This window comes from Citrus sinensis, chromosome 1 (genome assembly GCF_022201045.2).
Source record: "Citrus sinensis cultivar Valencia sweet orange chromosome 1, DVS_A1.0, whole genome shotgun sequence".
Classification (NCBI taxonomy): Eukaryota; Viridiplantae; Streptophyta; class Magnoliopsida; order Sapindales; family Rutaceae; genus Citrus; species Citrus sinensis.
The window spans coordinates 21,496,302-21,511,900 of record NC_068556.1 but is presented as its reverse complement, the minus strand read 5'-3'; the positions used below and the strand labels follow the sequence as shown (position 1 = coordinate 21,511,900).

The following is a 15,599-nucleotide window of genomic DNA, read 5'->3' as shown; positions in this document are numbered from 1 at the left end:
AGTTTGGTGCGACAGGTGCCTGTCGCACCAAGGCATGGTGCGACAGGCAACCTGTCGCACCAAAGCTTAGTGCGACAGGTGCCTGTCGCACCAAGACTTGGGCCTGTCGCACCAAGTTTCTTTTCGTTTGTAAAAAAGGGTAATTTGGGGAGAAAAGCGTGTGTTTGGCTAATGTTGATAGAAAAAAGTTGAGAGGGTTAATTCGAAAAATAGTAAAAATTTTATGGTTATTTTCGTAAATTTCCCCAGAATCATTGCAAATCTCTCTCTCTCTATTTATAAATATATTTTTGTGTTGTCTCTCTCTCTCTATATATATGTATATTATACCATCTCTCTCGAGTTCATTACATTACTAAACACCATATAGAAACTCAAGAATCTTCTGCTCTTCTTTGTTGAGTTTTTTTTTAGCTCTCCTTTTCCTTATGGGAAATTGTCAGAGTTCAGTGATGTTCCATAAACTGAAGGAGAAGGTATGTGCATGGCCGATAACAGGGACGAAGACGAAAGGTGTTGATGAGAGCAAGACGAAGATCAAAGGGACTGTTGTGTTGATGAAAAAGAATGTGCTGGACTTCAATGATATGAAAGCTTCATTTCTTGATCGGCTTCACGAGCTCTTAGGCAAAGGTGTTTCGATGCAGCTTATCAGTGCAGTAAATGCAGACCCAGGTGTGCCTTTTTGTCCCTTTAAGATTTTATTGAATTATCTAAGTGAGTACTGTAAATGAAGGGGAAGCGAGGAGACAGTCATGGCGAATGCATATGTAAAGACAGATGAATTTTGAATCAAACACCATAAACGCGTCATTCTTGTACTGTTCATCAAATGGAAAAAAAACTCATGTGAATCATGTGATTGATGATACTTAAAGTGGAAATCTTTATTAATTCTCTGTTCTTGTTTTGCAGAATAAGCATAATTTAAGTACCGTGATCTTTTATGCATTTTTCATTTTTCTTTCTTCCTTTTTGTTCCCTCTCATTATTTCTCTAATCCTGGCAAGTAGATGAAGTAACAGTACAGTCTTTATAGTTGTTAAAGGCAGTTTTCACGTTGGTTCTTCAAGTCTTGTAGATTCAATGCAATAGTAAAAAATATACTCAGGTTTATGCCACTTTGGTTGAAGTTTTGTATCTTTTATGTGTTTAGCTAATGAATTGCGGGGAAGGCTTGGGAAGGTAGCATATTTGGAGAAATGGATTACGACCATAACTCCATTAACGGCCGTAGAGACCTTATTTACCATTACATTTGACTGGGATGAAGCCATGGGTGTTCCTGGAGCTTTCATCATCAGAAATCATCACCATAGCCAATTTTACCTCAAGACAGTTACTTTAGAAGATGTTCCAGGCCATGGCCGGATACATTTTGTTTGCAATTCCTGGGTCTACCCAACACATCGTTACAAGTATGATCGTGTATTCTTCTCAAACAAGGTAAAATAACTATCCTTCACTAACATGAAAGATTTCAAGAGAAAGTTTCCCTCTTTGTCTATCTTGATCGTATTCTTTTGGTAGTCCACTGCTTTGATTATCCAGAGGCAAGAATTATTCTTTTTGTTTAATTCTAAAGAGATTTCTTAAATGAAGGCTTAGACCCCATTTATTACTTTATGACTCAGTATCAGCATCATTCTGACCCACATAGATAGAGGTTTCTATCATGATTGTTACCTTTTAATAATTATTAGAAGCTTTTCATATTACTTCCTTTTTCATGATATAATCATACTGTCTGATTTTTCCAGCCAGATTAGACAGTCCTTTTTCTTACTTGATTGATTTTGGATATGAATTTTCAAATCAGAACTTTTTACTGTAAGGCTGAGTAACAAAAGTGGTCTCCAATTTCAATTTCAAGTCAGATAGAAATGAGCTTCAACTGTCTTAAGGTGTTTTATTTGTTCACAGCATGATGCAAACTTTAATCTAATGGATCAGAATAATTATCTTTCTTTTACTGTCGAAATAGAACTACAATGTACTAATATAAAACTACATGATTTATGTTAGACTTACCTCCCCTGCCAAACACCAGAGCCCTTGCGGAAATATAGAAGAGAAGAACTTGTAAATCTCCGCGGAAATGGAAAGGGTGAGCTCAAAGAGTGGGATAGAGTATATGACTATGCTTTCTACAACGATCTGGGAAATCCAGACAAAGGTCCAGAATATGCACGCCCTGTTCTTGGTGGATCACAGGGGTATCCGTATCCGCGACGAGGAAGAACTGGCCGGAAACCAACAAAAACAGGTAGAGAACTGAATTCAGAGAGTGTTCAGTTACTTATTTGAATGGAACAAAAAATATTGAATACAAACAATGGCAAGTTTCAATCAGTATATCAGAGTGGTTCATTTTGTTTCACTTACAATCAGTAAATTTCAGCTTTCTCATTGAAACAGATCCCAATTCTGAGAGAAGACTGCCACTTATAAGCCTAGACATTTATGTTCCCAGAGATGAACGGTTTGGCCACTTGAAGTTTTCAGATTTTCTTGCCTATGCCCTGAAATCGCTGGTTCAGATATTGCTCCCAGAAATCACTTCTTTATGTGACAAAACTATAAATGAATTTGACTCTTTCGACGATGTACTTAATCTCTATGAAGGAGGTATCAAACTACCAAATAGTCAAACTGTCAGTAAGATAAGGGATCGCATCCCGTGGGAGATGCTCAAGGAACTTGTTCGTAATGATGGTGAACGATTCTTAAAATTCCCAATGCCTGATGTGATCAAAGGTACAATCTATTATTGTTTTTGTACTATTTTCCTAATAGCTTAAACTTGTCATTTAGTAAACTTTACTACATATTCATGAGGCCTTAATGATTCATTGCAGAGGATAGGTCTGCTTGGAGGACAGATGAAGAATTTGCAAGAGAAATGCTAGCTGGAGTCAATCCAGTTATCATCAGTCACCTCCAAGTAATTGAACTCCCACCAGATTGACTGACAATACATTGCATGGTTTGTCATTGCAATGATATAATGAAATCTTAATGCAGGAATTCCCCCCAGCCAGCAACCTAGACCCTAAAGTATATGGAAATCAGCACAGTTCAATTACAAGAGCAGACATAGAAAGGAACATGAATGAACTGACCATAGACGAAGTACTATTTCATGCTTAATATACTTCATTTCTATTTCTGCAATACCAAAAAAAAAAAAATCACATCCAAAATTCACAAAGATTTTTCTCTGCATTATTACTTTGTTTTATTTTCTTATGCCATGTTTTATTTTGCACAGGCAATAGAAAACAAAAAGCTGTTTATATTAGACCATCACGATGCTTTAATGCCATACCTGAGGCGGATAAACTCCACTAACACAAAGACTTATGCCAGCCGAACACTCCTCTTATTGCAAAACGATGGTACATTAAAGCCGTTGGCGATTGAGTTGAGCTTGCCTCACCCACAAGGAGACCAACATGGTGCTGTCAGCAAAGTATTCACTCCAGCCGAAAATGGTGTTGAGGGTTCAGTGTGGCAGCTGGCCAAAGCTTATGCTGCAGTGAATGATTCTGGCTACCACCAGCTCGTCAGCCACTGGTATGATATCAAAAAAGAAAACATTGGCTGGCAGTTGAATTTTGAAGCTTAAATTTAACAGATTAATACTCATGCTTCTGAACAATGTTTGCAGGTTGTACACCCATGCTGTAATAGAACCATTTGTGATTGCAACTAATAGACAGTTGAGTGTGCTCCATCCAATTTTCAAGCTTTTGCATCCGCACTTCCGGGATACAATGAATATAAATGCCTTGGCTCGGCAGATACTTATTAATGCCGGTGGTGTACTTGAAAATACAGTCTTTCCAGCAAAGTATGCCATGGAAATGTCTGCTGTCAGTTACAAGAACTGGGTTTTCACGGAGCAGGCACTCCCCGCCGATCTTCTCAAGAGGTAAGCAACAAAACCTAGAGTGTGAGATAGGTACTATAACTTTATCATTTTTGAAAATGGATGTATGATTCACTTTGTTTCAGAGGAGTGGCAGAGCCAGACACAAGCCAACCTCATGGAATAAAGCTGCTGATCGAGGATTACCCTTATGCTGTGGATGGGCTAGAAATCTGGGCTGCAATTGAAACATGGGTCAAAGAATATTGCTCTTTCTACTACCCCAGAGACCACTTGATCCAAGGTGACAATGAGCTCCAGTCATGGTGGGAAGAACTGCGAAATGTCGGCCACGGTGACAAGAGAGATGAACCATGGTGGCCTGAGATGCAGACACAGGCTGAGCTTGTACAAACTTGCACTATCATCATATGGGTAGCGTCTGCCCTGCATGCAGCTGTCAACTTTGGACAATACCCCTATGCCGGTTACCTCCCCAACAGACCAACCGTAAGTCGCCGGTTCATGCCCGAACCAGGAACCCCAGAGTATGCTGAGCTTGAAAAGAACCCTGACTTGGCCTTCCTGAAAACAATCACAGCCCAGCTCCAAACCCTCCTTGGTGTATCCCTCATAGAGATTTTATCACGGCACTCAACCGATGAGGTTTATCTTGGACAGAGAGACACCCCTGAGTGGACTTTGGATAATGAACCATTAGCAGCATTTGAAAGATTTGGAAATAGACTGTTAGAAATCGAAAACAGAATTCTAGAAATGAACAATGACAAAAGATGGAAGAACAGAGTTGGGGCTGTTAAGGTGCCTTACACCTTGCTCTATCCTAACACCTCAGATTACTCCAGAGAAGGTGGGCTGACAGGAAAGGGAATTCCCAACAGTGTCTCAATCTAGAGCCGAACATCAAACCCATGTTTTAGCATCTCGTGTTTAACTAGGCAAGATTGGAAACTATTAGCTTTCATGTATTCTCTTTTTTAATTGAAGGTGTAGTTTTGGTGCATATTGTCAAACAGGTAACACAATTAGCTATGTACTGTAAATATAGTGTGATTGATATATGCCTATTTTTTCAGAAGACATAGTATGGTGTGGGGTTTCAATGTTATACATTTATTGATTCTACTTCTCTCTTCAATTTGATATGTAGCAATAACTACAAACTCCCTAGCATGATGTACCAAAAGCCAAGACCAGCCAAAACCCCAACATAAACAGTCAAATGATCCATTAGTTAGTTAATATTTTTTATTTCAAAATTACCTTTATTAAAAATAAAAAATAATTTAAAAAATAAATATGTTTTCTTCTCTTCTAAACTTTCAATAGATTAACTTCTCATCTCTCAATTATTCTTTTCAATTGATTCGCAAATTGAATTAAAATTAATTCTTAATCAAATTCTAAAATGAAATTAAGTAAAATCTAGATTGCCATAGAAAATCAAAATCAATATTATAAATAACAATAAAACCCATCACATGTTCATAAAATTTAATAAAATTCACTATTCAAACCCATAATTTTTTGGTGGAGGTGATAAAAAAAATAGTGAAGAAAATAGGTGGTTGGTGGTGATAAACTTGTTGTTGATGAAAATAAACCGTGGGGTTGATGATTAGGCTAGAGAGGGGGAAGGGGGGAGAGAGAGAGAGGAAGAGAGGGAACAAAAATAAAATAAGTATAATTATATTTTATTTTTAATAAAGATGATTTTGAAAAAAAAAAAGAAAATTTAAAAATAAGAGAGTAACGAGATAATTTAAGAGGTTAAATGACATGACTTATATGTTTTGTGTGGGCGATAATGGAGGACCCATAAGGTAAAAATTGAGAAGAAGCTGAGGTGTAGGTAAGACCAGGACCAAGTATCAAAATGAGGGAATCTAATTGGTCAAAGGCTTAAAAGCCATATCACCTTATCCAGTACCCAGCACAAACACCACCCATATGTTTTTGATCCGCACCCAAATTACACAACTCATTACAACGATCAATAATAATGGCCATGGCCGCAACAACTCAAGCCTCTCTCTTCGCACCGGCCAACTTCTCCACCACCAAATCCTCTGCGCCGTGGAAGCAATCATCATCATTTTCAGTAAGGCCACTAAAACATAATGCCCCACGTACCAACACCATCAAGGCCATGGCTGAGGGAAAAACAGAGACACCCACAAAAGAGGCTCCGGTGGGCTTCACCCCACCAGAACTGGACCCCAACACCCCATCTCCGATCTTCGGAGGCAGCACCGGCGGGCTGCTGCGGAAGGCTCAGGTGGAAGAGTTTTATGTGATCACATGGGAGTCTCCTAAGGAGCAAATATTTGAAATGCCCACTGGGGGTGCGGCCATTATGAGAGAAGGTCCGAATTTGCTGAAGCTGGCTAGGAAAGAGCAGTGCTTGGCTCTGGGGACAAGGCTGAGGTCCAAGTACAAGATTAAGTACCAGTTTTACCGAGTGTTTCCCAATGGAGAGGTTCAGTATTTGCATCCCAAGGATGGTGTTTATCCTGAGAAAGTGAACCCTGGAAGGGAAGGAGTTGGGCAGAATTACAGGTCTATTGGTAAGAATGTGAGTCCTATTGAGGTCAAGTTTACAGGGAAGCAAGTGTATGATCTGTAAATTTAAATTGTAAGCTGCTAAGCTGACGGGCCTCGGATGATCTGTTGATTAATTGTTGTGATCATTTACTTGTTTCTATTCGTGTTTTCTTTTCCTTAAAAATATTGTATGAAAGCAAGACTTGATCGCTGAAACTATTTTATACATGCAATATCTCTTTTTAGTTTAGTTGAGAATTTGTACTCTGTACTGTGTAAGACAATTAGCTATCTTGTGATTTTGTCTCCTCAATTTGAACACATTGCGCCAAATATTTTCTGTTAAATATTAGGAATCAAGTTTGATGGAATCTGCATATGTTATTAATGTATGATTGTAAAAGTGTACACAAAATGAATCTCAAATTTTGGTTCATCAAATGAAAGCTTTGGTGATGCTTGTAATTACGATTTTGTGTTACAAACAGTCTTATTTTAATAGTTCAAACACGCAATCAGGGCATTAGATCTTCTTCAAATGCCAATCGATGAATAGATATGGCCTCGGGCTTTGCTATAATCACGAGCCGGAGTGCCGGACTAGCACCTCCCAAGTACCTCGTGAAACCCCTTCTCTGCTCCTACTCCATTAAAAGTAATTTAAAAAATTATAAAATTCTTATAACACCCATTTTAGTTCAAAAAATAACCTTATTTTTTTTTAACGAATAAATCCCTTAATTTTAATGTTCTATTTTAATAAATCAAAGATATTAAAATAAGAATTTTGCTGGATTTTGAACGTCTCTTATTGTCATTATATTCCCTATGCTTAGCAATAATTTTAATGTTCTATTTTCAGATGAAGAAGAGAGTTTGAAATGATAAAGAGGTTCAATGAGAATAAAACCTCCCCTTTTTTTCCCCTTGACATTAATATAATAACCGTAGAGCCTACAAACTTGAAGATATTTCAATTGTCAAACAAGGGAGTTTGAATAACGAAGGGGTTCAGTGAAAATTAAACTTGTCATTTTGTGTTATGCAAACAGTGAACCTGCAAATATTTGACTGGGATATTAATAAGATATCAGGGACATGGCCTCTTCTCTTGTATAGCTGTGTCAAATGGGCCGGATATAGTATTGGTTCGGCCCAAAACAATTAGACCAAATAAGAAGATCTAAGTATCTAACAGGATCACATATCAATATAATTATATATATATATATATCTTAATCATGTCTACATTGCCATTTGAGCAGCTGTTTGCTTTTTTTTTTTCTTCTCTTGATGGAATGACCAGTTGTTTGTTGATCATGAAAAATTTAGAGAAATCACTGTAACACATGATTATATCAAATCAAAGATCAATTCTTCAATTATTTTATTGTTAATTTATGATTAATGATGTGATAGAGTCAGAATCCTTTCCCAAAGAGAGCTAAGCAGAAGGTAATTAAATATTAATTTTGATTTAAAATTTTAAAGGCTGCTGTTGCTTGGAGCAATTCCAACGTAGAACAGCCATCAGAACCGTTGGATGCATGTAATTAAATTTAAAATAATTATATTTAACAGTTATAAATATTATTTTATGTTAGAGCATCTCTAATGGAGCAATCTAATTTTAAATGGTTGAAAAAGCCATCAGTTAAACAACCATAGATGGGAAATCAATGAATGTGTTTCTCGTGAATGGTGACATAATGTCTTTGATATTTAATATGAGGGAGCCCTATGTTACATTGAATGTACTATACAAAACCTATAAGAACCACATAAATTATAAGACTCACATAATTATGTGGTTCTTATTAATTATGTACGGCATATTTAATGTAACATAATAAAATCCTGAATATGATGGTGAAAAGTTGATGGTACCAATATTTCTGAATCTGATGCCCTTTTGGGAACACCAGATTAAAGATGGGCTTTAATGGCCTGCTCTATTGAACGAACAAAATTTGTGGAGCTGTCTCATCAACTCCCGTACTGAGCACAGGGGTGGTTTTAGCATTAAAGTAAATTAAGCCGCTGTTCAGGACCTCAAAATTTTAAAATATCTTAATATTTCACATTTATTTAATTAATATACTAATGAATAATTATTTTTTAGATTTTAAAGATGTTATTTAAGTTACGTATTAAAAAAAATAAGTTTTAAATGTCTCACTATTATTGCTCCCATTCATAATTATTCAAAAATGAAAATTTATTTTCTTTAAAAAATTTTATATTTTAATAATGTTCACTTAAAATAATATTTATTTTTGGGATAATTCCGTCCTGCTCCCAAATGTTTTAACATTTTCCACCGCGTCCCCAAATATTTCAACAATACTCACTCCACACCCAAATCCGTTATTTTGACCGTTTATTCTAACGGTCAAAGGGCAAATTTGAAAGTTTATACCCTAAATATTATTTGATGATGATAAATTAAATTTATTTAATAAGTTAATTGATGAGATTATTATTAATTACCTTTAAATAAAATTTTTTAATGTAAATATTAATTATTAAATTAACATTTTATCTCATTTAATTCTTCTCTAATTCAAGATAAGGGGTATTTCGGACATTTAATTAAATTTCAAATAGCTCTGTTAAACATAACGGTCAAATTAACGGAATTGAGTGTGGAGTGAGCATTGTCAAAACATTTGGGTGCGCGGTGGAAAATGTCGACACATTTGGGGGTTGGGTGGAAATAACCCTTTATTTTTTAATAAAAATTTCATATTTGATGACATGCACATAAATAGAATTAATTGTTTTACTAGCTAATTCTTTATTGTGTTAATCTTTCAAAGTATTAAAAGATTACATACTTTCACTTTAAAGAGAATCCTCTATTAAAATAATTAACATTAGAACTGACTTTTAATATTCCTTTAAACTATATTAAAAACCTCCAAACCAATATACATTGAATCAACAACAATTTCAATTAAAGAATTTCTTTCTCTGTTTGCTATAAAGAAAATTATTCTCCACGAATCTACTGCTATCATCTGATCATCGTATTCATCTTAACTAATCAACTTTCTATGTACTATTGTTCTATCATTTATTTCAAATTACTATTGTTCTTTTTTTCACAAATTTAATTTATTTTTCTTTTTAATATTGACACATGGCTTGTATAATCTTAAAATAAAAAATTATGTTACTTTTATGTTCCTTCGAGAATCGATGTTGTTGAATGTTCAAAGTCCTAAACAAAAGAAAAAGAAAATTGTCTGAGGCCTCAGATCCCTTAAAGCCGGCCCTAATTGAGCACTTAGTTGGTGTGGAAGTCTAATGATATTTCATTATTTAGTAGAGTAATAGGTTCTATAATAAAATTCATAAATTTTTTTAGGGAAATTATCACTTGTATACCCTTAGTTTACTCCGTTATCAAACTTACTACAATATTTTTAGGGTGTATCAGTCATCTACTCTTAAGTTTATAAAATGTATCTGTCGTCTACTAAACCGTTAATTGCTGTTTAAATATGATGACGTCAGAGGGGTAATATGGTCTTTTCATATGATATAAGTGATAATTTAAGAGTATAAAAATGATAATAAGAGAATTTAAGGGTATACAAATGATAATTTTCTTTTACTTTAATTTAAGTTTCAAGGGTAAAATCATCAATTCACTATAATTCAGTTAAGTTTCAAATTGTAACTAATGGTTTAGTGGTCGACAAATAACTTTTGTCAATTTATGGTGAACAATTGATACATTCTTAAAGTGTTGTAGCATTTTTGATAATAAAGCAAATATAAAGTATACGAATGATAATTTTTTAATTTTTTAAATATAAATATAATAGATTATACTTAATAACTCACCAATAATTCGTCACTAAGATTCATTATTTTGTTATATAACATAATATTATTAGGCTGTTCTACGTCAAGCTGATGGGACAATCTTCAACAAATTATTTATAAAAAACGATGCATCATAATCATGCTAAAAACATTTTGCAATTTCAAACAGCGATGCTGTCACAATCATATGGGCGAAGCTTCTCGATTAAAGCAAGACCATAGTTTGGTGTTTTGTGACAACGGTTGCAATATTATTCAATACACGTAGCAAAGTTACATAATTTGAGAGCATATACATTTTATTTTCAAATATGGACAGCACGTTAACATTCATGATACATATCAACAGTTGTAGAAACTGATTAACATGATATCTACACAGTGGGGCCCTAACCGAAACACGAACGGTTCTGATCTAGGCTCCCACTGGCGTGGTAGTGAGAATGGATTCCAATTCACTTCTGGTGCGGCTGATCCTTTGATCGCCATCGTCCGATTGGCTGACCCATATCTCTGGAACCACTTGAGGTAAGTTGTTGACATTCTCTAATGCATAATCCGCTTCACCGACGTTCACCGTCTTCCCAACCTTCATAAATATAAATAAAAGTTAAATGATTTTCCTTAGAAAAAAAAGTCGAAAATCTGTTCCCAAAAAAAAAAAAAAAAAAAAAAAAAAAACAAGGAGAATTACCAAAACGGTGCGTAGTCCTAAAGCCTTGCCGGCGGTGACATTTTTAATGTTGTCGTCAAGAAACAACTGCCAAATAAAACGCGTTTTAGCGGAATAATTAATCATTAAAAAATTAAAAAAAAATCAAAATAAAAGATGAGAAATGATGATTGTCTTACGGCGTGACGAGGATCAACATTAGCAACATGGAGGGCGAGTTTCATGGCGTCCATTGAAGGCTTCAAAAGGACGGGGAATTCATCGGGACGAGTTGCTTTCGAGAGATTCGGGTTCATTGTCTCGAAACAGATTATTTGATCGAAACAATCTGCTATTCCTAGTCGTTTCAGACATGTAATTGCATGGTTCCTGTCCGAATTGGTGAAAATCTGAAGAAAGTTGAAAAAAAAAAATGAAATTAGCAACTTCATTAATTAATTGATTTATTAAAGATTATTCAGGAAATACGGCTCATAATAATTATGACTATCATATCGTTGTTGATGACGTACAATCTTTCTCTGGGTGATGCTGCATAAGAGGTTGCGTAGTTGAGGATCTGGTTTGATAAAATCATACGGCAATCTTCCGTGCACGAAACTGATGATCAAAAGGGGGAAAAATTAGGATAAAAAAACAAATTAATTAAAATTTTACTTTTTTTAAAAAAAATACGTAAACTGAATTATGATTTTTGCTGACCCGTGGTAATCATCGGCACCAATATCATAGCCTAGAGCCTGCAAAAATTGGAAAAAGAAATAATAAGTTAAAAATGGGAGGAAAAAAAAAAAAAGATAAATGTTAAGAAAGTTGAAGCATTTTAGAAGAATTAATTACTCGCAAGCCAGCGAGGGTGCTGCCGTAAGCTTTGAAAAGCTCAACTCTGAGACTTGAAGCTTTGGTTTCTGAGAATCCGCATTTCTCAATAAGAAATCCTTAATTTTTTAAAACAAAAAAAAAATCAATCAGTGATTAATCCTTTAAGAGAAGCTTAAAGAAGCTTAGAAATTCGTTTTTCTTAAAAAAAAAGAAGAAAACCTTCAATATTTCTCTTGACAGCTGCAGCTATTCCAGTTTCTGAAGGGTACAAAGTGTCATCCAAATCTGTTTGAAAGGAAGCCAATTTAAGAATTGAAATTTTTTAATAAAAATGAAATTGGAAAAAAAAAAAAAAAAAAGCGTACCAAAAACGAGGCAGTTGAAGGGAGAATCCATGGCTTCGCTTGAACCGAAGAAATGAAGTAAATTAATGATTATAACGAGGAAGCAAATTTAATTAATATCCAGCAAACAGCAGGCGAGGAAGGGGCCTCTGAGAGGGGGAGCTGAAGCGAGAGGATTTTATAGGCATAGAGATTCCAGATAAAATAAAAGACAGAAAGCTACGTTTGCTGACTCGGAGTTCAAATCTCATGCGTTCGAAAGCCGAGTTAGACAAAGGCCCACACGCCTGTCGTAAATTAAAAGAAGATTCGATTGGTTTTACTCAAATGCCCCTGTTTCAAAGGGAGGTGCTTTGGCTGTTCGGCTACCTGCCTTACTTTTGGAGTCTGCCACAGCGTGCTATGCAGCCAATCAGATTACGGCTTTGTATAAAAAAAAAAGATTCCGAGGGATAATGTTGACAAATCATCATGTGCCTACCTGTTGGCACTTGGCACATGGCGTTTACCGAAAAGCTGAGGGCTAATTTACAAATGGATAATGTGCGGGTATCTTGGTAATTTGGCAGTTGCAGAATATGAAACTTGGATAATTTACAAAATGGAAACCACAACGAATTAAGGCATGTGGATTGCATGGTAAATTTCATTCAAAATTCTTCTTAATATTCTCTAATTATCTTTATTGATTCCCAAATCAAAAAAATAATTAATCGGTTGATTGAATGAAAAGATTTCAACTATTGACAAATTGACAACTAGGAATAGGCAGAAAATTCTCACGATTACAGGAGCCCTGGGAGCATGTTATGTTAGGGTTGGATATCGGGTTTTATTTATTTTCATTTTATTAAAAAATTGGATAGGGTATAACTTTTAATACCGGTTGATTGGGGGCTCGGCTTAGGACTCGTACTCGCTCGCTAAACCTGTTTAACTATTAACTATTTTATTTATTTAATGTTTTAAATGTTAAAATTAAAAGCTAAATCAAATAAATATTATAATAAAAAGTCAAAACAGTAAAATGCAAACATTAGCACTTAGCAGCTTGGTAATAAGAACAACCATATAATATGATATTGTCATATATATTTACTTGGAGATTTTAGTAATTTAATGGACTAGACGTTTACTAAACCATTTAAAATCTTGACGTAATCAGAAACAAATGACAATAAAACAAATGTTCAAATAAGATCAATTGAAAGGAGTGAAAGATGGATAAGAAAAATGTTCAACAATTTTGTTTTCAATTCAAATATTTAGTAATACACAGATTAAAATAAAACTTGACAATCATCAAATTATAATAGATATTTACCCAAAATTAATTTTTTTTAAAAATTATTTAGAATAAAGTGATATATGTTCATCTAGTGATATATATATATACATGTTAAAAATAAAAGAGGATATAGGGAAAGAGGACATGTATCTCTAATTTTTATTGGGAATCCGACCCATACACATTCAAGCCCACAACAGGGTAAGGACTAATGACGAAGATATTTTCTACTAAATAGGTAAGGGTACTAGTATTAGTTAGGGATGGCAATGGGCACCGCCCGCAGCGGATTTGCCATTACCAAACCCAAACCCGCACAAAATTTAAATTACCAAACACATCCACAACCCGTAGCGGGTTTTAATTTTTTTAAAAAAAATTCACCCGCAGCGGGTTTTAACAATTACCAAACCCGCAATGGTATCCGGCGGATTTTTTGCGGGTTTCCGTATTTAAAATCACAAATGTTTAATATATAAATTTATTATAATAATCTCAAATTTCATATAACATACTCAATTTTATATTTAAACAACATAAATGAAAAATTAAAATTTCAACATCAATCCAACACAAATTCTCAAATTTAAGTATAAATTCACAAATCCATTTAAAAAACACAAACTAGTATCTAAAAATAATAATTACATTTCACATTATCATTTAAAACAAGCTTTAAGAGAAGATATTTATTTCATTAACCACTGTTGAGTATTAGAAAATGTATATTTATAAAGGAGAAAATCATCATTTTACACTTCAAGTTTTACTAACACCCTTACTTTTATGTATTTAAACTTCTTGTCATTTAATTATGTGTGTTGTATTATAATTAAGTATTTTATGTATTTTAGGGGCATCATAGTCATTTCACAATAAACAAGAAATCAGACGGCAAAACAGACATCACTTTTGAACTCAGGACGGTCGAAAACCTTAGGAGGAGCATAAAAAGAAAAATGGCATTGTTCACATGTACGGTACTGTCTACGTTACTGTTCACGACATTGTTCATGTAGATGGATCGATGACGTGGCATTGATCGATGATGTGGCATTGACTGATGAGGTGTCACGATCCTGTTGGACTAAAATTCTTATGCACTGTTGATCGATGACGTGACAGCATATCAGTGGACAAAAAATCTCGCGTACGGTACATGCATTACACATGATTATTTTCAACCAAACTGCGTCACTGTTCAAGCCGAGTCAAACCGTGTTACTGTTCAAACCGCGTGGTCAAACCGCGTATTGTTGACTAGTGACGTGGCAGAATCCTGAGTGTCCAAACTATTTTTAATCTGATGGCCATGATTTAATCAATGTATCTATAAAAAGGGGGCTCTACCCCCCAAATTTGATATCTCTTGATCCATTTTTGGACTCCATTTTCTGTAATTCCTTCTCCATCTTGTATTTTCTACGTATTTTAATAAATTCTCATTTTGCCCATAGTTCAATTATGAGTAGCTAATTTTCTTTCAAGCTTGGGTTGAAGATGAAGTCTCAACATGTGTCATGGGCTTTATTTGGTAAATTTATTTTCTCTTCCCGTATAGTTTTTGTGGATGTTTTGACTTCTCGTCGACAAATAATAATAAGCTTGTCTAGATACCACTCTGGTTTCACCGGCTCCATAGTACAAGGTTATTATTATTTGGCACGATAAGCCCTTAGCACCATATTGATTAGAGTGTGGTTCATGAGATGTGGATTCCCCCCTCATGATTTAATTGGTATTAAGAAGGAATATTTAGCCCATGGTGCATGTTGATACGGATCCATATACCAAAGTATGTCATTTCAATAGAATTCTCTTCAATTTATTCTCGCCATTTGAATTCTAATTTTAGGATAATCTAAGTCACTTTCACCATAAATCCAACTACCCTCGTACAAAATTAATTCTACATATAATTAAAATTCACCTCCTCGTGGGATCGACACTCGTCACCATTAATCTATTCTACAATAGATTCGTGCACTTGCGAGTTCAATAAAATTTGCACAACAACCACCATAAGCACCCATCCAACACAATGCCTATAATAATAATTAAGCAAATACTAATTCGAAGGGAAATGCCTTTAGTTTTCTTTAGGTTATGACTTTAAAATGGGAGATGGGCCACATACACACATACACAACTTTGAGCCTTTGGCTATTTGGCTATTTGGTAATTTGAATAATGACATCTTTA

The 15,599-nt window shown here is 34.7% G+C and overlaps 3 protein-coding genes across 3 annotated transcripts; 2 read left to right on the top strand and 1 right to left on the bottom strand.

Moving 5' to 3' along the window:
* Positions 1-253: 253 nt before the first annotated feature.
* LOC102621914 (probable linoleate 9S-lipoxygenase 5) lies at positions 254-5,017 on the top strand. The gene is made up of 9 exons (XM_006489302.4): positions 254-675; positions 1,157-1,446; positions 2,026-2,266; positions 2,419-2,757; positions 2,859-2,944; positions 3,025-3,132; positions 3,272-3,576; positions 3,671-3,934; positions 4,018-5,017. The coding sequence occupies exons 1-9, from the start codon at positions 429-431 to the stop codon at positions 4,784-4,786; spliced, it is 2,649 nt and encodes an 882-aa protein (XP_006489365.2). The 5' UTR covers positions 254-428; the 3' UTR covers positions 4,787-5,017.
* Positions 5,018-5,840: 823 nt separating this feature from the next.
* PSADB (PSI reaction center subunit II) lies at positions 5,841-6,811 on the top strand. Its single transcript, NM_001288933.2, is given in 1 exon segment — positions 5,841-6,811. A coding segment is annotated over 1 exon segment (624 nt). The 5' UTR covers positions 5,841-5,894; the 3' UTR covers positions 6,519-6,811.
* A 3,610-nt stretch (positions 6,812-10,421) lies between these two features.
* LOC102622497 (phosphate metabolism protein 8) lies at positions 10,422-12,298 on the bottom strand. The gene is made up of 8 exons (XM_006489304.4): positions 12,131-12,298; positions 11,985-12,050; positions 11,784-11,881; positions 11,646-11,683; positions 11,456-11,543; positions 11,123-11,332; positions 10,965-11,030; positions 10,422-10,859 (listed from the first exon to the last, which is right to left on the bottom strand). The coding sequence occupies exons 1-8, from the start codon at positions 12,159-12,161 to the stop codon at positions 10,686-10,688; spliced, it is 771 nt and encodes a 256-aa protein (XP_006489367.2). The 5' UTR covers positions 12,162-12,298; the 3' UTR covers positions 10,422-10,685.
* Positions 12,299-15,599: the final 3,301 nt, after the last annotated feature.